The sequence below is a fragment of the Stylophora pistillata genome, chromosome 2 (assembly GCF_964205215.1).
Source record: "Stylophora pistillata chromosome 2, jaStyPist1.2, whole genome shotgun sequence".
NCBI lineage: Eukaryota > Metazoa > Cnidaria > Anthozoa > Scleractinia > Pocilloporidae > Stylophora > Stylophora pistillata.
Window position 1 is genome coordinate 43928774 of NC_142520.1, and position 25372 is coordinate 43954145.

Here is a 25372-nt window from a genome sequence, read left to right on the forward strand (position 1 = left end):
TGTCACACCCGATTGCGATAATATTATGTTACAATTATATTATTTATCTTCTATTCCTTTCGCCTGTTTAAGATATCTCTCGGAGAACAAAATCGAGACTTTGCCTGACAAATTTTTTAAAGGCGTCGGAAACCTCAAAGCTCTGTGAGTACAGTTAATCACAAGCAGAAAAAAAATTAGAATACTTGAAGCAATGGAAAGAATATAACAGAAGCATTTAAAATCTGAGATTTAAGTTCACAAATTCTAATATCAAGTAAATAAAAATAAGCTGATTAACAAAGTACTGCTCTAGTGATTTATGTTTGACTAAAAATATGGTCTTTTGTGAACATACTTTCAGCAAGCAAGGTTAGCTATAAGAAAAACGCAAACACCCATGGTTGAGAGCCAGATAGTTTCACAGCAGTGCCATGTAAATTTATGAGGAAACAGGCAATCGTGAGACCCTGTCTACTTACTAATTGTGAGTTATTATGTTATTCGTTTCAGAGATATCTTCGGCAATAAGATACAAAACGTTTCCAGCACGAATTTTACCTATGCCCACGAATTGCGATTTTTGTAAGTGTACGGCAAATTAGAGATTTTCATCTAAGCAAGTAAACCTTGTTGCATAAAATTAACTACAAAGCTGGGCTTTCTTATAAAATATTTAGGGTTCTTGGGTTTTTTCTTTTTTTTCTTTCCCTCTTTTTTGTGCTTTCTGTTTTTCTTTAACAATAATAAATGAATCTCATTCTTTCAATTCAAATACATCTTTTGGAGTAAGCCAAATTAATTTTTTTGATTTAATTTCTATACAATCCAACTTATTGTTTTTCTGATTATTTTTCAAAATTGCAGGTTTATGCACTACAACCTGATGGCTGAGCTCCCTAGAGGACTTTTCACCCAGCAGTTGAAGTACATCATCAGAGTGTAAGACTCCTTCCATAATAAGCAATTACTTCAATCACCCCTCTAAAAAAATTGTTTTAATAAGAGTGTATGTTATCAATCAATCACCAATTATTAAGCGTTTGCAGATCATTAACCTTTAATGTATCTAAATCACTGAATGCCCATTGTTTTCTATCCATGTAAGGTTGTTATTAATGCTAAATATTTCTTCTCTTTTTTTTGCAAATCCAGGACTTTGGACACCAACCTAATGTGTTGCCACCTCGATCTTTCCAGGCAGGATGCCGATTGCGACTATTCTTTCAATGACAACTTCGCAAGCTGTCACTCTATGTTCCGTAACCTTGCTCCAAGGAGAAGTCTTTGGGTTGTCGGTCTTCTGTCGTTGTTTGGGTCTTTGTTTGTTGTTGGGTGGCAGTATTTTTTCCCTGATAACAATGTGGTCCAGTCTATCATGTTGGTGAATCTGGGTATCTCAGACGGCATCATGGGTATTTACCTTATCATTATAGCTATAAAAGACCTACAATGGTCGGGGGAATACTACCTGCACGACTATGAGTGGCGCACTGGTTGGTTTTGTCATTTCAATGGCGCCATATCTATCCTTTCAAGTGAGGTGTCAGTTATGATGATTTCTTTGATTGCATGGGATAGGCTCAAGAACATTGTGTTTCCCTACACTTTTGCAAAAGTTACACCAAGGCAGACTCGTATAATGTGTGCAGTCATCTGGTTGGTGGGAGGCGTTATGGCATTCCTTCCCTTGTCTGGAATGCGCTATTTCGGTGACTGGTATTATGGCAAGAACGTAGTGTGCCTGCCCCTTCAGCTTTCCCCGCAATTACAAGAAGGCTGGGAATACTCCACTTCCATCTTTATCGTTTTGAATTTTTCTCTTTTTATCTTCATAATGGTGGCTTACATTGCCATCTTGTTGAAATCATGGTCGTCAAGCAAACAGCTCGGAGCGCATGGAACTATTCGTGAAATACGAGCAAGAGCACAAAGTTCCCAGGCCAAAAGAGAAAGGGCTCTTGCCAAAAGAGTCTTCTTCATTATTCTGACCGATTTCCTGTGTTGGATACCAATCATTGCTATCGGCGTCAAGTCGCACGTCGAGAAAACATTTGATCCACCTGGAGATCTGGCAGTATGGATTGCAGTGTTTGCTCTGCCGATCAATTCAGCTGTCAACCCATTGCTGTATACGCTTTCTACTCCACAGGTAACAGGTTTATTTTTTATTACTTTTGAATAGGGCATACTGCCATGTTTAAGTCTGCTTTCGTGTCAGAGCAGGCTGACAACTTAATTTTGTAACTGTGACGGTTGACATAAAAAAAAGAATGAAAACGAGTTGATTTTGACCACGGAGACCAACTTAAAGTGCCCATAATGTCAAAAAACGTTTTTCGCTCATCTAATTCTACATTTCACCAAATGAACTTCGGTGAAAAAGTTTTCGATTTGGATAAAACGCAATCTTTTTACGAATTTTTACAAAGTTAAAAATTCTATTTTCTTGCGGTCGACCCCTACCGCTGATTACAAGAGTAACGTGCTCAAAATGACCACGTGACTGATGCCTGTGACGTAGGTTCAGGAACCTCACTTGACCTTAAGTTTAAAACCAACGTTGTCACAAAGAGCGGCAACGCACCTTTCGGGCATTGTAAACTAAATGGAGACTACTCTGAAGCAAATTCCAACCTGTTTTCAAGTGAGATAAGTCAGAACCCAAAATCACGTGTTCCTGAACCTACGTCACGACTCACTTTAAACCGAGGAAGACTGGTGCGAATGGTGGAACAAAATGGCGGTAAATTTGAATGTCTTTATGAAATAAGCAAAAAATTGCGTTTTATCCAAATCGAACATTTTTTTTCGCAGAAGTTCATCTGGTGAATTGTAGAATTAGATGAGCGAAAAACATTTTTTTGATATTATGGGCACTTTAAATATAATAGAGATTAGTATATACTAAAACAGTGGATAGCGTTGAAGGCGCGCTCTGATTGGCAAGTCAAACTCCGAAAATCCTTTGCTATTAACCTCCGAGGAACTTGGGAAAAAATGGCGTGCTGGTTTGCATCCGTGACAAGCGAATAAATCACTCAAATAACGACGAATCAGTCCCTGAAAACACAGAGAAAGCGACTAAATTTGGTTTGGCCGTGTTTAAAGGTAATGGTAACCGGTAGTTTATCGATAAAAACCAATGAGAAAAAGGTTTTGTTTACAAATGCAAATTAATCTTGCGTAACCTCACTTGTTCACTTGAAAATCAAAGTTGAATGGTAGTTTTTACAGAACAGTTTCAAATACAGAAAGAGTTTGCAACACCATTTGAAGAAATGTCGCCACAAGAGCTAAACAAATGTCTTAGGAAATTTTATCTGTCAGCGAAGAAACGTGACGGCAGTTTTTACAACAAAAAATCACTTACCGCGATCCGAGCCGCGTTTGATCGTTACGCGCGGGAAAATGTTGGAATCGTTGCTGGAATGTATGAATTAAAATAAATTTTTGGTGGTGTATATTATCTCACTGTTTTAGTGTATACTAAAACAACTATTCACCTCAGTGTCGGTCGTTAGCGATGGATATTTACCTCGCCGCTTCGCGGCTTGGTAAATATCCACCACTAACCACCTCCACTTCGGTGAATAGTTGTTAATTATTCAAGAGTCTCACACTAACTATCCCATAATTTCTGATGTGTAGGTGCAAGCTATACTGAAACCAAAACTGAGGAAGCTGTGGTCCAATGTTCGATCTTTTTTCAACAGAGGGCAAAATCAAGAAGGTACAGTTTTATGTTCTATTTTAAAATACCATGATAACAATAATGATGTTCCACACCTCGAAATAAACAAACTTTAAGGTTTAACAATTTTTGTACAAGTTTTCTGTTAGTGCCTTGGTTCAAATTGTTTTGCGTTTAGGGCTTTCAAGGGGGATAAGAGTGAAAATGCTTTGAAATGGTAAAAAGTGATCTGTATTTTTTCATTTTTTATTGTGATTAACTGAGAAAATTATTGAAATGAGCAAAATGGGATTGTAATGAAGAACACGAGGAGCTAAAGCACGAACAGGCAAGGGAGTGACTCTGAATTCAAGGGTAGAAATAGGGGCTAAGGAAGTTTCATGGGGGAAGCGGGGCTTCGGTGGTAGAAATCCTTATTTCAATTCAATTTATGGAGATTGGTATCTCCAAAACCATGTTCTTGGAATGTTGAAACAAATTGGTGCCATTTACCAAACCCATTTTAATAAAAATATGAGCGGACATTTTTAAGTTACTATCAAAATATAAAGCGATAAATCTCTGTCTTCAGTTTCAAGGTAAAGATACAAATCTGACTTGTAGAATGTTTTTCATTGTAATAACTGTTTGGATAAGCCTGGCAGTGACTTATTCTCTGTTTGGATCATAGAAGATCAAGACAGATTTATTGTTGTTGTTTTATGAAATAGAAGAAGCAGAAAATGATCAGCAGGGACATTTTGGAAATGAAGGTGCACATGCTAACAACGAGGAGGGTAAAGATATAGTTCTTCTCAATGTAATTACCTATGAAATATCCCCTGTCTTCTTCGGCAACCTTTTGTAATGTCACTTATCTATACTTTCTTTTCTTCCCTTTTATAATCTTTTTTTTTTTCGCCTATTTTTTTGCCCATAGGAGAACATATTGAAATGCAAGAAATAGAATACCATGAAATCCCAGTAGAGGAAGTCCCTGAATTGCCTGATCCGCAACTAGGTCAGTACTCCGTCTGTGTACTTATATTTAAACAGCACTTTGCAAAAATTAAATTAAAACAATCAAATGGGAAAAATACCAAGGAAATTATTCCACTCGAAAAATTTGCAACCATAATACTGATGTTGATGGTTATGCCGGGATTGACTTTGTAGCTGAACTTCCTTGGCAGGTATATGTAGCCTAATTAACTAAATTTACCAGAATATTTGTAAATTCAATTTGAAATACCTAGGGCGAAACCACGACATTCCTTTCCTGCTCTGATACATTCTTTATGTGGGTTTGAACAGAGAAAAGATCGACGAAGGGTTTTCCCACCTGTTATAAATGTGATGAGCTTTGGTGTTATCACTTTTGGTTGATAACTGCATGGAGAAAACCAAGTTCACCTATCTTTATATTTTTCTTTAGATAACACTAAAAATTCTGGTGACAGTCTTCCTAAGGACTTTCTACCCCCCTACCCTTGAGATCTCCCCCCTTTCCATTAGTAACCTGCATAGTGTATTATAGAAGGAAAGATACCTTCGTACCCATATACGAGACAGCCGTAGTAAACGAATGATACGTCGATATTGATCATTATTATACATTGCTGTCACCATCTGTCTTCTCATTGGCTAAATGCCCACAGTTAATTCTGGGAAACAGCACAACCTACAGATTATTCACTAATCTGTACCTACAGATTAGTAAATAATCTGTAGGTTGCGCGCGCAATGTATGATTTCCGGTGGAGCAATGTCTAGTTCACGGACAGCGAAGTAGGAATGGCTTCTCGATTCGCATCATCGACCCAGCGAGAAATTGAGAAATTACTTGAAGATAAAGATTCGGAAAATACTAACAGATCGACAAAAGTGTCGAATGTGTAATAAAACAATTATTGGATGAGGTGTTTGTGATATCCGGAACAGTCAAGTTCTCGGTTAGTGTTATCAGCCTCAGCCTTGGGCCTCGGCTAATAACACTTACCTCTACCTTGGTTATTCCGGATATCACAAAAACCTCATCCAATAATTGTTTATAATTTTTTCTGTTTTAAGTTTTTGGTTTTATTATATGATAAATAACTCCAACTTAAAAATATTCCTTAACTTTGTCGACAGCGATGGAACAAGCCTGTAGAGGGGATGAAAGTGCATCTTCCTCAGGTATTATTACTTGTTAATTGAAATAAAACTCACAATCTTGCAGATGTAAATATAGGCTGTGTAACATAAGTTTGTATCCATCGAGAACTCAGCTAATTTGACGCGATTTCTAAGCTTTGGTGCAAGTTTTTTACGCTTGCGTGCGTCCAGTTCTGAATGTAAAGCTAACAGTAAACTTGAACAAAAGTATGTAAGGTCTTCTTTTTAATAACTGGATTACTTAGTATACAATCATCAATCCATAAATAATAGAAAACATATATCTTATTAGACGTTTCGCTGTGTAGTAGGGTTGAGTATTTTTGCGGGTTGTGTCGTATTTTGACTCGCCCTACGCCCGAGTCAAAATTTAAATAACGAGTAAAAATACTGAGCGATACGACACACAAAAACGTCTAATATGTTATTTATAATCCAACCAGCCAAATTTTTATTTCAGTGCGGGCGAATTTTTCTGATATTTATTTACGGGGAGTGCGTGACAGAAGTATGCCTAGCCGCGGAACGGAGTTGGCGCTTTGTCGTTTTGCTGTTTATATTTTCTTCCATAAATGCTGAAATACCATTGTCGTCTAGCTGCTTTTCTTCGTTCGATTTATCTAATAAACTTGAATCAATATTTGCCAGCTATTCCGACTCTTCATCGTCAGAAAAATAAATTGTAACTTCAATTCACTTCGTTGCTTGCCCGATTCGAGAAAACCTGTCTAACCGGTTCTCTGAAATACAAATAACGTGTGATATTTGTATTCGTCTTGGGCGTTATTTCTACTCTACGGAGTGTAGTTGGATAATAAACAAGAATATTACCGCATGTATAATGCATTATAATCAGAGAATGTTTAGAAATACATTTGATGATAAAAATTAACGGTAAAAAACTACGACGTTTCGAAGTCTGCATGACCTCATTATCAAGTAAAATGTTAAAACTGATGTAAAATTGTAGCACAGAGATTATATACAAATAAAATGTGATAACTTCATTAGAATAATGAGCGTTCATTGTTATTGGTATCAGATCGTGCAGTATATGTTTAAATAAATACTTTTGCACGTATTGAGTCAGACTGCGTGTTTAACTTTGGTTTTTGTTCGCGAATGAATAACATTTCGTGGATTAGGCAGTCCATTTTCCCGCGGCATTTCTTGAGAACGGAAAACATTTTCCCCAGGCCAGCGGGCGCTACACCGTGGGCCTCCCTCAGATGCTTGCCAATGACAGAGGCTTTATGTTCTTCTATGCGTTGATGAAGATGGCGTGTGGTATAACCGATATAATCCGCATCGCACGAATCACATTTAAAAGTGTAAACAACGCATTGGTGGTTAATTAAAGCGGGCTTCTCTTCTTGTATCTTGAGCTTTCCCTCGATCTTACGACTCGTGAAAACTGGTTGTAGGTCAGTTCCGATTTTCCGGCCAAGATCTTTCAGCTGATGTCTTACTGTGTCGGCCGATTTTTGGTCTTTAAATGGTAAAGTTATTCTGACAGGTTTTTGTGTAGCCGCGTCAAGTTCAGTTGGGGTTTCGTGACGGCTTTGGATCGTAGAACTCGTGTACCAGGCGATAGCTGAGTTGATGAGTTTCACTGGGTACTTAAGCTTAGTAAACATCCGCTTGAGATGCTGGCATTCCTTCGTAAAAGATTCTTTCGTTGATGACAGGCGGTAAGCTCGGTTCAGCATTGTATTCAGCAGAGATCTTTTGTAACGCTGATCGACATGGCTCTGGTAATGTAAGAGCAGTCCTGTATCAGTTGGTTTATGATATACGCTTGTTGTCAGGTGGCAACCGTTTTTCTCAATCATCATACCGAGGAATGGAAGCTTGTTGTTTTCAGCAATTTCCATTGTGAACTGTATGGCAGGATGGCATTCGTTCAATGTTGAAAGGAAAGCTGTTGCGGCTTGAATATTTGGCATCGTGGCTAATGTGTCATCGACGTACCTTTTGTAGAAACTTGGTAACTTGTTGTTGCGATCCAGTTGTTCTTCAATGGAGCACAGGAAAACGTTTGCCATAAGGGGTCCCAGGGGCGAGCCCATGGCCACACCGTCCACCTGCTCATAAAGTTGACCGTCGAACTGAAATAGCTGATCTTTGGTTGCTATTCTTAAAAGTTCGGTAAGACCTGTCTTTGTGAGGTTGAGACCATGCGTTTCATTAAACCAGTTGTTTTTAAAGGCTTTTTCAGCGATGATCTCAATAGTCTCGTCGAGTGGCACGTTGGTAAATAAAGCACATACGTCATACGACACGAGAATGTCATTCGGGTTGAGTGGTGTTTCCCTTATCACTTCGGCGAAGGAGAAGATATCGCAGATAGTGTGCTGATTTAATGAAAGGGGCTTAAGCTTCTCTTCAAGCCACTTGGCCAGGGCGAAGTTGTAGGTCCCAGTCGATGATAGTATCGGTCGCATTGATAGTTGCTGTTTGTGAGTCTTTGGAAGACCATAAAGGTGAGCAAGCCGGGAACCTTTGCGACAAACTGTGTCAGCAATCGGCTTTGGCAGGATTTTTCTGACGACGGACTCCAGCTGTTTTTCTTTTTGTAGTAAGGGATGGTAGTGTTTAGGAGGCCGGCCGCGTGTTTTTGGTCTTTCTGTGTTGATAGGGGTGAACTTCGTTGTGTCTTTGATGGAAGCATCACTTAGTAGACGGATGTACTCTGTCTTGTCCATTACTACTACGCCAGATCCTTTGTCGGGTTTTGTAATGACAATGTCTTCCCTTCGTCTAAGTTGATTTATGGCTTGTTGCAGTCCTTTGGGTGGTCTTGGGCCTCTCCTTTGAATATAATTCAGGGCAATCGAGCGAAGAGTCGCGGCGGCTAATTCTTTTTGGTCCTCCGGTAATGTGGGTTCAAGTCGCCAGTAAGCTTTTTCAAAGCTGGCTTTTACATCACGAGCTGGCACAGGTTGAGCGATGGAGAATTTCAAACCACGGCAGAGAACTAACTTTTCAAAGAATGACAGTCGGTACGATGAGATGTTTGTAATGTGTTCGTCAACGTCAAATTCCTTGTTAATTAACCTTGCAATCTTTCTCGTGTGGTTGGTCATTACGTCTTCGTAAAGTTTCTTTCGAAGATCTGTCATAACGCGTAAGGTAAGCATGTACTGTAGCGGTGAACATTGTTGGCGGATTTCGTCATAGATGGTGTTCATTTCCATCTTTAACATAGCATTCTGTTTCACTTTTGATCTTAGCTCCTCGGCGATGACATTTGTTGAGAACGCTTTCGATGATTGTTGCCAGTTCTTCGACTTCGTCTGGTCGACTTTGGCGAAGGTTGGTGTAAGATCTACATTCTGGCAAAGGCGAAGAAATTCAATGGCTCCATCAGATTTGATTTGCTTACTGCTTAACTGTTCAAGACGCCTGAACAAGTGCAGTCGATTCTCCCGTTTTAGAATTCTAATCAGAGAATGTTTAGAAATACATTTGATGATAAAAATTAACGGTAAAAAACTACGACGTTTCGAAGTCTGCATGACCTCATTATCAAGTAAAATGTTAAAACTGATGTAAAATTGTAGCTCAGAGATTATATACAAATAAAATGTGATAAAGACATCAGCTGAAAGATCTTGGCCGGAAAATCGGAACTGACCTACAACCAGTTTTCACGAGTCGTAAGATCGAGGGAAAGCTCAAGATACAAGAAGAGAAGCCCGCTTTAATTAACCACCAATGCGTTGTTTACACTTTTAAATGTGATTCGTGCGATGCGGATTATATCGGTTATACCACACGCCATCTTCATCAACGCATAGAAGAACATAAAGCCTCTGTCATTGGCAAGCATCTGAGGGAGGCCCACGGTGTAGCGCCCGCTGGCCTGGGGAAAATGTTTTCCGTTCTCAAGAAATGCCGCGGGAAAATGGACTGCCTAATCCACGAAATGTTATTCATTCGCGAACAAAAACCAAAGTTAAACACGCAGTCTGACTCAATACGTGCAAAAGTATTTATTTAAACATATACTGCACGATCTGATACCAATAACAATGAACGCTCATTATTCTAATGAAGTTATCACATTTTATTTGTATATAATCTCTGTGCTACAATTTTACATCAGTTTTAACATTTTACTTGATAATGAGGTCATGCAGACTTCGAAACGTCGTAGTTTTTTACCGTTAATTTTTATCATCAAATATAATGCATTAGTATAGTAATATATTTAATTAGAAAACACGAACCAAAAGCATCATGTAATGGTCTACTCCACTTGTTCCTTGAAACAGATTATGACGATGATTTTGACATCCGACCAGCCACTGAAAAGACTGTAAAAGGTATAAGGTCATTTTAATTTTCATTTATTTTGAAGGAAAGTACACTATTTTAAAGAACATTAAATTAAGGAATGCTTTGTACCACCCAAAGTATTGAATGGTACTTCCAAGCTGGTGCATGGAATCTTTGACTGTACTGTTTATTTTTCTGTCATACAAATAAGATCGGTATTCCGTATTTTTAACGTCATAATCACTAATCAAATCACAGATTCTAAGTCTGTCTTATGAATGAGTTCATGAGAGTAGGTTGGTATTTCCTTCCTTTCTTACTGAACCTAACGGATCAGCGCAATCGAAAAACCTCTTATTGGCAAGTTTGCGGTTGTCAGAGAAAATTGCCGGTTAAACTAACGAACAAAAGGAAATTGCACAAAACTAGTAGCATGCATGTCAAAGGGCTCGAAAATAGATGTCTAACTAGAAAATCAGCAACACTTGGTTAAAACCTTCAAAGGATCAATTTTAGTTTGGCTGAATTAAAGTAAGATAATTGTATGAGTATGTTGTAATATCTGAGGCTCGTCAGTGCATGTTGCATAGAGCTGTTCTTGCTCTCGTAACAAATTACCTTGTATTGGTACGTAGTTATGTTTATATCTACTTGTTAGCAAGACTCGAATAAGTTGAGTAATTAACTTTTGAGCCTCTACGAAACAACCAGCAGTTCAGTCAAATGAAAGGTGCTCTTTGTATTGCTGCAGTTACTGTTCACCATGGAGAAAGCCAGTACCGACGAAGAAGACAAAAAGAAGGTAATTAATTGTTCACTATTTATGTAAGTAGGGGTGTCTACAGACCAATTCAAGGCTCTGATGTTGATAACTTACCTAGTTCTATGAAAGTGCTAGTTTACATCGAATTAAATACCTTTTTTTATGAGGGACAGGAGCTGTAGGTATAACCTATAGCTACTGATGCAACATTCAAAATATATCGCGATTATAAGGCGTTTTATCGGTAGAACCCTGATTTACACGATATCATGATATCGATTTACATCGATAACATGAGGTTCAAGGCTGTTAGAAAAAAAAATCTGAGGGAAAGCTAACACCAGCTTGGTCTTTAGTTATTTTTTATGATTTCTACTTTTTTGTTTGTTAACGCTTTGGAAATGTTAACGGGGCAGTTACAAGTAGGTCAAGGGTATGCACTCATCGCACTTATCCCGCAGGACGAGAGGTAACAAAGACAAAAGTTATGAAGAAAATTGGTGGTCCTTCAACAAAATTTTAAGAAGTGATAGTAATCAACAGCTGAATGTTTAAACACCCTCCAAAACTGACGTTATGCTTTGGTGCTCCACCCAGAGTTCTCGATAATTTCAGCGAGTGAAAGAGATCAAATGCAAATAATTCTATTATTGCAATCTATTTTAAACCTATTGGTGCAGTTCAAGAGGGAAAATTAAGCCTGAGCCTGGAAAACCCACTAGCGAAGTTAAAAAACAATGAATTGATTTTTTGAACTCCTAATTGTTTAACATACGTCGCCTTTACTCTCGCTAACAGTACATGCTGTTCATGAACTTGGCATCTTGCTAACTGGGCCAATTTGCTTGCCTACAAGCGGGCAATGGGTTTAATATGTAGACCGCTTCATATCTTTATTTGGCAGGAATTGTGTTAGCCTACATAGTGACTGTGAGAGTCCATATGACATTATCACATAAGTCCAAAACATAACCTTGAAGCATTCATACTTTATTCTAACTTTGCTTTCATACAGTTGGCGAATCTAAGGAGCAGGTGGGAAGCGAAGAGATTGCAGGGCCTAGTGACAAAGGTAAAGGAGATAAAATGATTTTTTACAGGTCATTCAAGGGGTTGAGCCACTTTCTAGGGTATCGAAGCCTCACTTTTACTTTGACAGTCACTGGAAAAATTCTACTGGAGATATTGGCTAAAGATTAATGACTTTTTAAAAACGCTTAACTAAACAAAATATTACTGAGTAATATTGCAATATTCTATCAAATTAATCATTCTCTGAAGAAGCTTAAAAAATAAGGTAATAACTGACTACCTCTGTAAGTAGAAGTGTTTAACACCGATGGACCGTTCTGGTGTTCAAAATTGTCTAGTTCCTCTAAAGTACTATTTTATTTGGAATTAATTATTATGGTGGATCTACAGACAGAAAACAGAAGTGACTGAAGGCAAGGGTACTTGCAAGAGCTCTTCTTAAATGATGGACAGTCATCGTCAGTGTAACTTACACCTGTTGATACAACAGCTGAAATATATAGCAATTATGGCTGGTCTAAACGAGCACAATACCTTACTATTCATACCATCTGAATACTTTCAATATAAAGTAGTTCTAAAAAAACGAGCGTTTCATTTATTTGCACCTTCATTGAAAGTCATTTTTTCATGATGTTAACGACTAACTACATGTATGCCAATGAATAAAGGCTGATAGTTTCAAAAGAAACTGTTTGGGGCTGCGTCGGTGGGAGTAACGAAATAATTTGGATATATCAACTAAGTTGAAGTGGTAAATTGGCCACCGTAACGATTACAAAAGCTGAAGTTTCGAGCTTTAGCCCTTCGTCGGAGCGAATAGAGGAATTGTGGGTTGTGTGTGCTTTTAAAGGCAGAGAATGGAGCCACGTTATTGGTGGGAACATGGCAACGAGAAAAACAAGAATATTTTAGTGGAATGAAAAGCGTTCGTCGATCCCTGTGGGATTTAGACTGCCGGTTTGAAAGACGAGCTTTTGTTCACGATTTTTACGGCTTTCCGTGGTACCTAAGTGTAAGGAAAGACCGCAGATTGCCATATGTTACTTAGAATGATTAGGTAAATGAGAATGTCTAGCGACTGGTTTCGATGTGTCCTTGTCATTCCTTTCCACGTCTCGAAGGTGTTCTCGGAATCGGTCACCTAGTCTTCTGCCTGTTTCGCCGATGTATATCTTTTTGCAATAAGTGCAAGTTATGCAATAGATTACATTGGCGGAGGTACACGTAAAGTGATCGGTGATGTTAATGGATCGTTTAGGTCCCGATATTTTATCAGTGTTGTGAATGAAAGGACACGTTTTGCATCGTGCACGAGTGCATTTAAAAGTGCCTGATTGCTCATTAGTCTGAAAAGAACTTCTGACCAAAAAATTGCCTATGTTTTTGTCGCGTTTGAATGAAATGAGGGAAGGCTGCGAAAAGATAGTGCTTGTGTCTGCATCGTTCTAAAGGAATTTAATTTTTTTAAGAATGATGGATTTACCTGAGTGGTTGTGAGGGTGAAACGTGAGAGTGAATGGAATGCGGTCGGAATCTTCCTTATGCGACGTTTGTAGTGCTGAAAGTCGATCAATAGGTTGGGCGCGGTGATAACCCGCTTGAAGTACAGAAACAGGGTAACCACGTTTATCGAAAAACTGGCACATTGACTCTGATTTGTGGTGGAGATCAGAGTCATCACTGCATAAACCAGTTTGTTAGTTTTCAATTTGATAGCGGGCAGTGGGCCGGGTCATCTATAAACACCCTAGTAACTAGTTGAAGACGTGTTAGCCTACGCAGTGACAGTGACAGCGGTTCTCGATGAAATCCTATGCAACTTTATAACAACTTTACTTTCACACAGCTAGTGAATCTGAGGAGCAGGTGGAGAAAGAAGAGATTCCAGGGCCTAGCGACAAAGGTAAAGGAGAGAATAGTTTTGATAAGTTACTCGATATGCCAAGGCAACCTGTTATTGAAGAATCTCTTTTTACTTATAAGTCACAGGAAAAGCTATAGTGGAGAATTTTCCAAACACATTCGTAAAACAAAAGAATTGGTTAAAGATTGGGTAACACAAGACTGAACGACTGGGGGCTCATGTCCTTTTCATCAAATAAAGAATTTTCTTGAAAGAAGTTTAAGAAGAAAAGTAGGTAATAGTTGACCACTTATGTAAAAGTTTCGAAGGTTCTAATCAAATCTATATAGTTGAATTAACACAATCTATTCTAAATCTATTTGCGCAGGTGATGGAGAAAGTAAGCCTGAGCCTAAAGAGCCCACTGGAAAAGGTAAAAAAAATTAGTCGCTTTTCAGGAACTTTACACTGTCCAACATATCTTGCATTTATTCCCGCCTACAGGACAAGCTTTTTCGTAACTTAACATCCAGCTGAGCCAATTTTCTGGCTTCATAGCGGGCAGTGAGTCTGATGTATATCAAGGCTCCCGTATCTATATGAAGGCATTTGTGCTAGCCAACGCAGTAACAATGACTGTAATTCTCGATGAAACCCTTAAAGGAACTCATAATTCATTCTAATGAACAACTTTGCTTTCACGCAGCTGGTGAACGTGAGGAGCAAATGGAGAGTGAAGAGATTCCAGTGTCTAGTGACCAAGGTAAAGGAGACAGAGAGAGTGGTCATTGATTAGTCCTTAGGAGGTTAAGGCGCTATCTTAATATTATCGAATGTTCAGGTTATGTGCTGTCCCTTGGGATCCATCCACAATTCTCGCTCACTTTGCAACATTACAAGTATTCAAATGAACATAATTCAATAAGTACAATTTCTTTTTCAATCGTACTCATGCAGGTCAAGAAGGTGAACGTAAACCTGAACACAAAGGACCAACTGAGGAAGGTAAAGACAATGATTTGCGAGTTTTAGAAACACATTTTAATACGCTGTATAACATGTGTTATGAGCTTCACAAGTAATTGGGTCATTTTGCTGGCTTAATAGCAGGCCATGGGCCGGGTTTGTTCTGCAGACCACTTATTTACATTCATTTTCAAGCGCACAGAAAAACCGTGACTGTAATTATGCAAACTTGTAATTGATAACTTTCCTTTCACACAGCTGGTGAGTCTGAGGAGCAAGTAACAAGAGAAGAGATCCCAGTGCCCAGTGACAAAGGTAAAGGTGATTGCGGTTTTGATTAGGTATTTAAGATATTAAAACATTTTGTGAGTTCTTGAAGCATCTTTTTTAACTTGGTAATCACTGGATAAATTCTGGTGGAAAATTGGTCAAAGGTCTAATAATTATTTAAGAAACTTAAATAGAGACAATATTGAACGATTGAGTACTAAAGTAAATTTTTTCTATTACATCAATTCTGAAGATGAAGAAGAAGAGAATGCGCCTGAGCCTAACATGGACGTCGCAGAGAAAGGTAACTCTCCTTATAAATTAACCACCATGTACTAATTGTGGTCTACACAATGCTTCATAAGGTGACGTAAAATAAAAAAAAAACTGCTAGGTGGCTATTGGGCTGCACTGAGGAGTTCTCTCGTTCCATATGGTTATAAGTTCATACTTGCGTGTGGTCCTTAATTTACTAACCAGCTTACTGATTGACAATCTGGTCAACTGACTAACTGGCTAGCTGACCAATAAGCTGTGAGATTAAATTAACTAGCTGAGCTGTAGCTGAGTGACAAAGGCTGACTATCTGGCAGATTGTCCGCCGACCAGTGGGCATGGTTACAGACTAACTGATTTATATTATGGCTTCCTGGACCAAGTTGGTTATTAAACCGATTAACGGACTGCCGGCTCGGTAGATCAAGCAACCAACTGGTTTTGTTTTCAATAATTAGTGTGCTTTTTCCCCTTGTCTCAGACATTTAACAAGAGCCAAAAGCATTACCATTAGTATGGACACCTCGAGGGCTACAGAATAATTCAAAGATTCAAGGAAAAGGAAAAGTAGTTCTTGAGTAGGAATCTATATGTACTGTCTGTGGCAATATCTCAATCAGAAAATCTGTTTTTAATCTCTTTTTTTTTTAATCAGTTTAATGTTTACATTAGTTAACTAGTAAGCTTGTTGTCTGATATCTTCCTTATATGGTTACATAGGTAGGATATCTAAGTAGGCGTATAGTGGCAGTCTATCTTCGTTTCGTTTTGTTGTGTTTGTTTTTTGTTTGTCTGTATTTTGTGTTTGTTTGTTTTTGTCAATTGTAACATTTTGTTATGTATATTTTTTGTTTGATTTTTTGTTAGTTTTTTGTCACTTGTAACATGTATGTCCATCTAATATTCAAGTCTATTACTCTCAGCATGTTTCTATAGACCATAGTTCTTAGACCACATTCAAACCTAATGGATAAAGGGAAACACAACGATATCACGGGTGAAGCCAGCCTAAAATCCTGTACAGCTGGTTCTACAATTTGTCTTTCGCCTGTTTGACTCTTAAAACATAACTCTTGCAAATTTTGAAACAAAATTTGAAATTTCTCATGGTACAGGCCTGCAACAAGTCGAAAAGCTGGCTACGCTCCCAATATAATAAGACATTTCAGTCTGCATGCTGATCTATCCATTGAAGTTAATCCCTCTTATCAGTAATAATATAGCTGAGTAAATATTTTGGTTCGAAATGCTCCACCGGTTTTAGAACTAATGTTTGGCTCACTACCATGGTAAGTTTTTAGCTTGTTCAGAGCTTGTTCTCAGTTTAAAAGGGATTCGATGACCTGATTACTTTCCTTCCACACTTCTATCTCAGTTTTTCCCAAAACTGCGATTTCATAATAGGACATGAATCATGATAGCTGACCAAAGCAAATGTTTAATTAACGCTTAAATTAACTTTCGAAAGTTCAGTTTCAATAGTATCTCTAGTTTAGATAACAGAGAGGCAAATATTGAACAAATACCTAGAATTTAATTAGGGGAAATCCGTTAAATCAATTATCAAAAATTTTTAGCGGCCGTATACCAATGATCTAAAAGCTCGTTTTAAGAATGTTTTTTTACTCGTTTGAGAGAATCACTCGCCCTATAATTGCTTTTCATTCGAAAGGAAAAGGAAAAATCATCTATGACAAGAACAACTCAGACACATGTACGGGTCAAGACTATCTCAGAATTTTACTTTTCTCTTTTCCGAATTTTTCTGCTTGATACCAAATTTAGATCAATACATGTAATATTGAAAAGAACAAAAAGGCGTATATGAGAACGATCCTTCGCAGTAAAGCACTATTTGAGCAATAGTGAAAATCAGACCTGAAAAAAATTTCAGGCCTGTACGGGACTCGAACCACTGACCTCTGCGATACTAGTACTTGTTAGCTCAATTGGTAGAGCGCTGCACTAGTATCGCAGAGGTCAGTGGTTCGAGTCCCGTACAGGCCTGAAATTTTTTTCAGGTCTGATTTTCACTATTGCTCAAATAGTGCTTTACTGCGAAGGATCGTTCTCATATACGTCTCATAACCGCAGTTCACACATATGTTCCATATATTTGTTGTTGTTTGATTTATCATCTACGGGTTTATATCGAATTAATTTGATGGCCTGCTCCCAGTTGGCTTGTTAGCTCAATTGGTAGAGCGCTGCACTAGTATCGCAGAGGTCAGTGGTTCGAGTCCCGTACAGGCCTGAAATTTTTTTCAGGTCTGATTTTCACTATTGCTCAAATAGTGCTTTACTGCGAAGGATCGTTCTCATATACGTCTCATAACCGCAGTTCACACATATGTTTCATATGTTTGTTGTTGTTAGAACAAAAAGGGTTAATAATGCGATCACAATAGTAGAACATCAACGCCCTTTAATAAGTATTATCAGAAGTTTTTCTATTTTTTCTGCTTGATACCAAATTCAGATCAGTACATCTAATATTGAAAGAATACAAACAGGCTGATGATGCGATCACAATAGTAAAACATCAACGCGCTTTATAAGAATTATCAGAGATTTATCAGTAAAACAAAAAGTTAGATAGCTCATATCTAGAATTTTGTTTAACTCGTTTAAGAGTAATTCCCTCTCAGATTGCGTTTTAATCGTTGAGAACGATGAAGCATCTAACATTTGACAAGAAAGACTTAGACAAGTGTACCGGTCAAAACATCATTCACTAGATATTTGGTAGCAGGCTGGCAATCTAAATAGTTCATTACTTACAGATTACGTGTCAAATTGTTTCATTTCACGAGTATCTTTAGTTAAAAATTACAAACTAAGGTAAAAATGCAGAAAAAATTGAAAAACTTACTGTAAAGACGTTACTTATGAAATATTTGGTAGATATAACATGATCTAAGTAGCTAATTTCTTGAATTTTTGTAACTCTCATGAGGACATTATGGTAGTTAAAGGTAGAGTGACGTAATTTCTGCTATGTTTCGACGTTTTTCATAAGCGCAGATTATAAAAAAAAAAAAAAAAATTAGAAAGATGTTTGAGTAACGAGTAACAACAGCTATTAGAATAGTTCATTCCCACAACTGGCATGAGAGAGTTTTACGCCATTTAAATTAAATTAAACTAAATGAATAAAACCGATGAAAGTAGACAAAAAAGGAAGACAACAACAGCAAAATATAACGGGTAAGATGTCGTTGTTACAGACTTTTTATAGAATACAAATGATCTAAATAGCTCATTTCTAGAATTTTTATAACTCGTTTACAAACAATATAATCATTGGGAGTTGCAGTGACGTCTGCCACTTTTTTAACATTATTCGTCATTGTTATTGATATTAACCATAACACAAAAAAAAAAGAAAGAAGAAAGGTCTTTGGATACCACAAAAATAGGTATTTGGTAGCGTTTTGAAGTCTAATTTGTAGTTCACTTTTAGATTTTTTTAACTCATATCGAGAATTCTAGTTCATTGTATTATGAGGTATTCAAACTGTTCGAAAGCTTTGTTCAAACGTGTTCATCAAACATGACTAGTTTACTGTAAGAATATCTTTGAAGCAAAAGTGGCATTTAGAGGAAAATGACACCAAGTTAAGATTTATTGTAAAACGAAGCCTTCAATAAAACATCTGGGAGACCTTACACATGAGTCCGTTCATGGTTTACCCTTTCGGAAGATTCGAAGTCTCGCTTCAATTTCATCCACAGTATGGATTATGTGTAACAATGGCCTGTGTTAAAGTGAACTGATACAAAAATGATTTCTGTATCTCTTGTACTAAGCGAGCCGTGATCGCACCGGGTGAGGGGGTAGGTAAATGGCCTTGAGTTACTCATTATGTCGAACATTCGCTTTGATAAATTATTCAGTTTGAATGTTTCTTAATTCGAAGAAAGGCGTCACCTCTCTTCTCCGAGCCCAACAACCACTTTGCCTCTAAAGAGAAAAAAATGCCATGAAAAGGTTATTTCACAAATTTAATTCCTTCAGAACACAACTACATCAATCTATTTTTTTATAATGACACATTCCAATAAATTTAAAGGCGCAAATGTTTATTTGTTTGAAAATGGATACTTCAGCGGCTAACCTGCTTTTGTACACATAATTACAAGTACAACACTCATTTAAAAACATATTCGAACATAAATTCTCTTCAAATTCTCAGTTCTTTTCTGTATAAATTGGTGGGGCAAGCTAAGCTTTGAACTCCACCTCAAGACAGAGGTTTTATCACTTTAATTTGTACTTTTGACATGACTGTAGAATAGCATGGTATGAGTTTGGTTCTTTAGCGCGTATTGTCGACTACGACGCCTATGCGCTTTTACTAGCGAGTACAGAAAGACCGAGTGTGGCTGAGACGCAGTTTCTGAATTACTTTATACCACTTCAATGAAAGTATTGTGGCCGTTGCTAGAAAAGGAGTCCAACAGCAAAAATGGTAACAGAGCTGAAGAACGTGTGCGCACGCGCCAGATTTTCCCGCAGGAAAACTGATTTTGAGTCGTTTGCCTTGTTGATTTTAAATTCTGTTGCTTCTAGGCGTCGTTTTCCTTGCCGCTTTTGTTTTACAGGAAACTTCAAAAACTTTGTACACCCCTTAAATATTTTCCAAAATATATTTTCTCGTTTAAAACTTTGGAAATAGGAAAATGTCTTCGACGACAACAAAATGCCTTGGTTTCAAATGTTAGCTCCTTTTTCTTTCCCCAAATTTCGCTAAATTTTAAACCACGTATGCTTGAGCCCGCGTTGTTGACCGCGTACCTTTGACGTAACATTTCGTTTTTAAGCTCTGTCATGAATGGTAAGTTACACCCAAGACGTTCGAGTGGTGACGCCTGATGAAGACGTATTTTAGTCTGAACTATTTATATTTACAGACGTCAGCAAGACAGCGTACACCCAGAGCTATACAAATGACAATAGTTTTCTTCAAAATTTAAAATTACATTTTCTCGGCTGAAACAATACCTTATTAGATGAACTTTACAAGATAAACAAGTTAAATATAAATCAGAGCTGGTACAAATCTTCAGTATAGTTTCTAATGAAGCGGCTATAATTGTGAGTCACTTTTATATGTAAGATTATTTTCTTCCGTGAGAAAAGGCCCGGGAAAACTCTGTTTAATCGTCATAAAAAATAGTTCTCGTTGCGCTGGGACTTGAAGGACGACGAGACGAGCTTGAAGGTCTTCTTAGGTTTTTCACTTTAACTTTCCTCTTTGAAAGCATCAGTGCCTAAAGAAAACAAGAAGTAAAGTGAACTAGAGAGGAAATTTCGAGAAGTGTTCGTTAGCCGTTTTTGCTCTACCAATACATATATTTAAATCTCTTAGTAAGAACTCTGACTAAAGTAGTCCTGTTATAAACTTTAACTGAAATCTTGGATGTCAATGTTGAAAAAAGACATATGCTTCTTAGCTAAAAAAAAAAGATAAGATTAAATTGGTTTTCGGGATGTCCCACGTGCAACTTTACCACTGAGATCCGAGCCTTTCATTTTCTCCGGCCAGTAGTCTTTAACAAAGTTATTACACGGTTTTCTGTACAATACCTGTGTTAGTATGGGCCGCACGATCGCATTACCCGGAGGCTGCATCCAAGGTTCACCATCTATTTGTACAGGCATCTCTGATTTTAATTTGATATTTATCTGAAATAAAAATCATAATAATGGATAAAAAAATTATCGAAGTGCGTGAATAAAGAGGGTCAGTTTCTAAAGAAACTGTGCTGCTGCGTCGGTGGAGATGTTACAACATAATTTGGTTTTATCAGCTGGGTTGATATTATAAATTGACCACCATGGAGGGTGTTTGAAGCTGACGTTTCGAGCGTTAGTCCCCCGTTAGAGCAAATGGTGGAATTGTGAGTTGTGTATGGAACTACGCTCTTGGGGCAATTTTGCTGTCTTTGAGAAATTTACTCAGGCTCATTAACACCCAACTGCACTCGAAATCGTGTCATTGCCTAGACTTATTAGTTACTTGAGAAAAATACCCTATATTTCCCTAGCCGATGTTCGAAAACCAGAGACCACACTCTTTATTCTCAGGGGAGAGAACTGTAGAGAGAATCCACCTGCTGATGTTAGGGCATAAAAGGCAAAGCCGGTAGTGATACTGACTTACCATGCGCATGACTCCCTGAAGTCCAACTACCTCTACAAAACCGTCACAGTGACAAGCTGAGGCATAACCCTGCAAACAGAGTCAGCAATTCTCAATTAAGAGTCGAAGAGGAATCCGGGATCGCATCTGTTTTGATTAACTTTGCTTTGTGATGGGTCCAGATATCTCAAGTCACCATCTGAACTAATCAGGAACAAAACCAAAACCACCGTGTTTTGGTCATTTGCAACATTCGTACTCACAAATGATGGCGTTCTCGTTGGCTACATGTACTTGCAATTTTGTCTTTTCTGGTTGGCCCTTGTGATTACTTCTGTGTTGATCATGTTTACTGTAGGTGTTCTCAAACGATATCTCGGTCGGTATATCGGGCGAGAGTCGGTCGATACTCGACCGATACTCATTTGAGACTCGGTCGAGACTCGGTCGAGACTTGATTGATATATCGGCCGATATAGCGATTGACTCGACTGCGTGTTTTTAAAGACCTCACTTGCCTGGGACAAAAAGGACAGAGATCAATGCTAAATTCAAGTCGTATTACATACATCTTCTTTGTCTGGTCCCCATGCATCCGTACCTGCTCCCCAACTAGTCGGGCAAAACAAATTATAAAAAATTAAAGGGAAAACTAAATAAAAATGAAAACAAAATCCCTCACGTGTATAGAAGCGATACTCGCACCTGAACTGCTACCAATGAAAAATCAGGAAAGAAAACTTTAAAGTTCAACTTTAACTAGATTCGAACCCATGCCTTCCAGCAAGATACAGTCTGGGTGCTACATCCGACCGGGCTGCAAAGTCACATGACGGGCGCGAGACAATTAGGCCATTTTCGATTTATTAAAATTCTAACATGGCTCTGAGGCTTGGAGGTATACAACTAAAGAAACTTATTATTCATCCCTTAACCTCGATGTTGTTCCTTTGTTTTGTTCCCCCAATCCTGGCACCCAAGTTTGAATTTTGATATATCGAAAATGGTCACTTTTTGTACGTTCTTCGTTCCCGTAAAGGAATCAGATTTTAATGAAATGAAATACATCATGTTGACCTGAATTAGTACTATTTTGACTTCAGGATGAAAACTGAGCATCTTAAAATTACGCTTTGAAACCGATTTTAGTCTGTTTTCTCAATCCACTCAATTGGAAATCTCACCACTGCAACACTGATTCGAATTCTTTTCACTGACTTCAACTTCCAGCTTTCACTAACCTGCCTATGTTAAGAATAACAATTCCTTCTAGTGTTGGTAAGTCAATTTTTTTGCCATCAATCTTTAGCGAAACAGAAAATTACAAATGAAAATGCTGAGAAACGAGAGAAAGATAGATCACTGGAACCGTAAGGAGTACAAAAGGCAAAAAAAGTACCAAGGGATACTCCCAAAACCATCTCATTCGGGCGTTAAATTTTTAAGACAGACGTCTTCAACTACTTGGCGTTAAATCACTCAGTGTTGAATAAAACTGACAAACGATGATGATGTTTTTAGGACAACACTCAATATTAAATGAGTTAAGTTTGTAAACAAGACACACACCTTCCCAGTGTAGGAGCTTTTAACGCTTTCGCAAAGTGAGGCTACTGTAACTATTGCTATTCCACCTGATTGTGATGCTAATTCATCGTAGATTATCATCCTCCCCCTTCCCCTTTCGCGGGATTTTGTCGGGTTTATTCGGCCGTTCGCAGTGGGTAAAGAGACGCTTTGTAAGAACACCGAATTCATCCCATGAAGGCAACCATGTAAGCTATTCCAATATCTACCTTCTACAGATTAATCACCTCTATTTCGACTTTGTGAGTAAATGTCCGCGAGTAGCCTTTGACCATTTTCTTTATCCCTGCTCTAAAGTAAACTCCTTTGTTATGAAGCCTGAAAAAAGAAAAATCACAGAATCGACGAACTCTTACTTACAATAAATCATAAAACGCTAGGTCGAAGTTTTCTAACCTATCCACTTTCAAAAGCGCTTACGATGGAAGTTAAAATCTATTGGACGTTTGACTGCTCCGTGTCCGTTAATAACCTTTGGAGGGTGGGAAGGGGGAGGTAGTCTGTAAGACATCTAAAGTGATAAATAGAGTCGGGCACGCACATTCCCACAGACGAATTCAAAATACAGACGACAAAGAGAACAACTCAGAAGACTATGAAACATTTGTTATCAATTGCAAGTGCCATCCAATAGCCTTAGCAATCAACACTGTTCCTTAAATCGAGCGGATGTAAAACTACTGTAACAAGTAGATGTACTCTTTTTGCATCCTCACCTGCTATGGAATTTATCAGGTGCTTCCTCTCTCTGAAGATGAAAATCTAAACAAAGCTCAGCTCCAATTCCGATGCCAAAGTAGTTATTCATCGTAAAAATACTAGGATCGTCCTCTCTTCCTCCCATCCAACCAAGTGCGCTTTCGTCTGACAGTGTGTCAGGAACGTTAGAGTCCACGGAGTCAAACATGACACATCATCTATCAAGAAACACTTCGTGAGCCTGGTCAATGGCCATGAGTAGCGATACAGGACTCTCGCCGCCAGAGTAACCACTTCCCCAATGGAGGATACGAGAGAGATCATTACCTGTACGTTTACAGTCTAATTTAGTTTCCCAAACATTATCTATCCACTAAGAAGAACACTAGAGAGATCAGTACATGCAAGCTGAGAATCTCATCCAACTTCCATCTCAATCTGTATCCACTAACGAAATCCCCACAAAGAAATTATAAATCACGAGAGGGGAGTGGGCGTCAGTCCTTCCCAACAGAGTACAAAGGGGGAACGTTAGAAATTGACTGCGAAATCTTAAGAATATTAAAATCCCTTCTGGGCGATGAGTAATGGCTTGCCCCGAGGTCGAGAATCTCAGGCAATTTCCAACCTATTCTCCATCTACCATGCTCCGAGGAAGGGCTAACGAATGAAACGACAGCTTTTCAAATGCCTCATAGCGGTTTGTCTATCACTGTAAACCTCAAGTTGTCAACCACGTGCTGGAAACGCTCATTTAATTGTCACATGAAGCATTAAGCTTCGAATAATTATCGATGATCGTTCGTTGATCTTCTTTTAAATACAAAGGCTGTTGAGGCCTAAACAAGTAAACTGGAAAGTTTGCACGACTTTTTGAAGTGTCCAGCACTTAGAAGCACGCGAGGCAAAGTCGAGGCTAGTTTTAGATTTCCATCCGATTGACCAAGTTTGTCGCAAGAGTCTTGAGATCGATCACACAGTCCAGTACAACAAAACCTACACAAGGCTTTATGTTCGACTCTGGAAAGAAATTTTCTCCAACTGGCAGTTTACAGGAGTCACTTGTAACAATCCACTTACCAGTGCCAAGAGGAAGTACTGCTGATGCAGGTAACTTACACTTCAACTCTTGAACAACATCATCCAAACACGACAACACCCAGCCACCTGTCCCATCACCACCACAGATCAAGACACGAAAATCAGGAATAGATCTGAAAGCGTAAAATCTAAAACAAACACAATAATCAATTCTAGACCACGGGACAAAGATGAGAGAAGAAAACAAGGCTCGTAGCATTGGGTATACAATAGCTCTAACTGATCAAGATGCAACTTAAACGACAAAATTAGATTTGTATCACAGTGACTTAATTTTTGTTATGTAAATACACAAATCAGTTTTCGAACTGCTACGTACTTAGTAATTAATAAACTTCAACTTCACTTGCAAAAAACAGTTTTTTAGATACGAAGGGCAGGAGTTAAACATACCCTAATAATGGGCCTCCTTCTATGAGGCTGTACACTTGATGAGGGTTGAGCAGTCTCTGGAAAGCTGCTGACATGTCGGCCCCCTGACCACCTCCACTTCTGGAGTTAACAAGTACTAGAAGTGGTTGGCTTCCAGGGGGGAACAGCCCAGGCTACAAGAAGGAAGAAACAAAAACGACAGGATAAGCATAACTCCTTTTTTG

The 25372-nt window shown here is 38.3% G+C and overlaps 4 protein-coding genes, 1 long non-coding RNA gene and 1 pseudogene across 5 annotated transcripts; 3 read left to right on the top strand and 3 right to left on the bottom strand.

Moving 5' to 3' along the window:
* The first annotated feature begins 1357 nt into the window (after window positions 1–1357).
* Window positions 1358–2164, top strand: LOC148739705 (G protein-coupled receptor GRL101-like). The gene has a single exon (XM_088749547.1). The coding sequence runs from the start codon at window positions 1358–1360 to the stop codon at window positions 2162–2164; it is 807 nt and encodes a 268-aa protein (XP_088605673.1).
* A 2188-nt stretch (window positions 2165–4352) lies between these two features.
* On the top strand, window positions 4353–10140 carry LOC148739706 (uncharacterized). The gene is made up of 4 exons (XR_015996964.1): window positions 4353–4449; window positions 4593–4673; window positions 5786–5830; window positions 10087–10140. It is a non-coding gene; the product is annotated as an uncharacterized LOC148739706 (long non-coding RNA).
* LOC111342761 (uncharacterized) lies at window positions 6837–9186 on the bottom strand. Its single transcript, XM_088750031.1, has one exon. It carries the CDS (start codon window positions 9013–9015, stop codon window positions 6868–6870), a length of 2148 nt encoding a protein of 715 aa, XP_088606157.1. The 5' UTR covers window positions 9016–9186; the 3' UTR covers window positions 6837–6867.
* Window positions 10141–10793: 653 nt separating the features above from the next.
* LOC148739707 (uncharacterized) lies at window positions 10794–17162 on the top strand. Its single transcript, XM_088750098.1, has 9 exons — window positions 10794–10892; window positions 11869–11925; window positions 13735–13791; window positions 14120–14164; window positions 14438–14494; window positions 14689–14736; window positions 14956–15012; window positions 15221–15271; window positions 15725–17162. The coding sequence occupies exons 1-9, from the start codon at window positions 10814–10816 to the stop codon at window positions 15730–15732; spliced, it is 459 nt and encodes a 152-aa protein (XP_088606224.1). The 5' UTR covers window positions 10794–10813; the 3' UTR covers window positions 15733–17162.
* A 3024-nt stretch (window positions 17163–20186) lies between these two features.
* On the bottom strand, window positions 20187–21736 carry LOC148739708 (diacylglycerol kinase theta-like). The gene is made up of 4 exons (XM_088749548.1): window positions 21722–21736; window positions 21411–21479; window positions 20834–20932; window positions 20187–20517 (listed from the first exon to the last, which is right to left on the bottom strand). Exons 1-4 carry the CDS (start codon window positions 21734–21736, stop codon window positions 20404–20406), a joined length of 297 nt encoding a protein of 98 aa, XP_088605674.1. The 3' UTR covers window positions 20187–20403.
* Window positions 21737–21861: 125 nt separating this feature from the next.
* On the bottom strand, window positions 21862–24973 carry LOC148739709 (diacylglycerol kinase theta-like; annotated as a pseudogene).
* Between the last annotated feature and the right edge of the window lie 399 nt (window positions 24974–25372).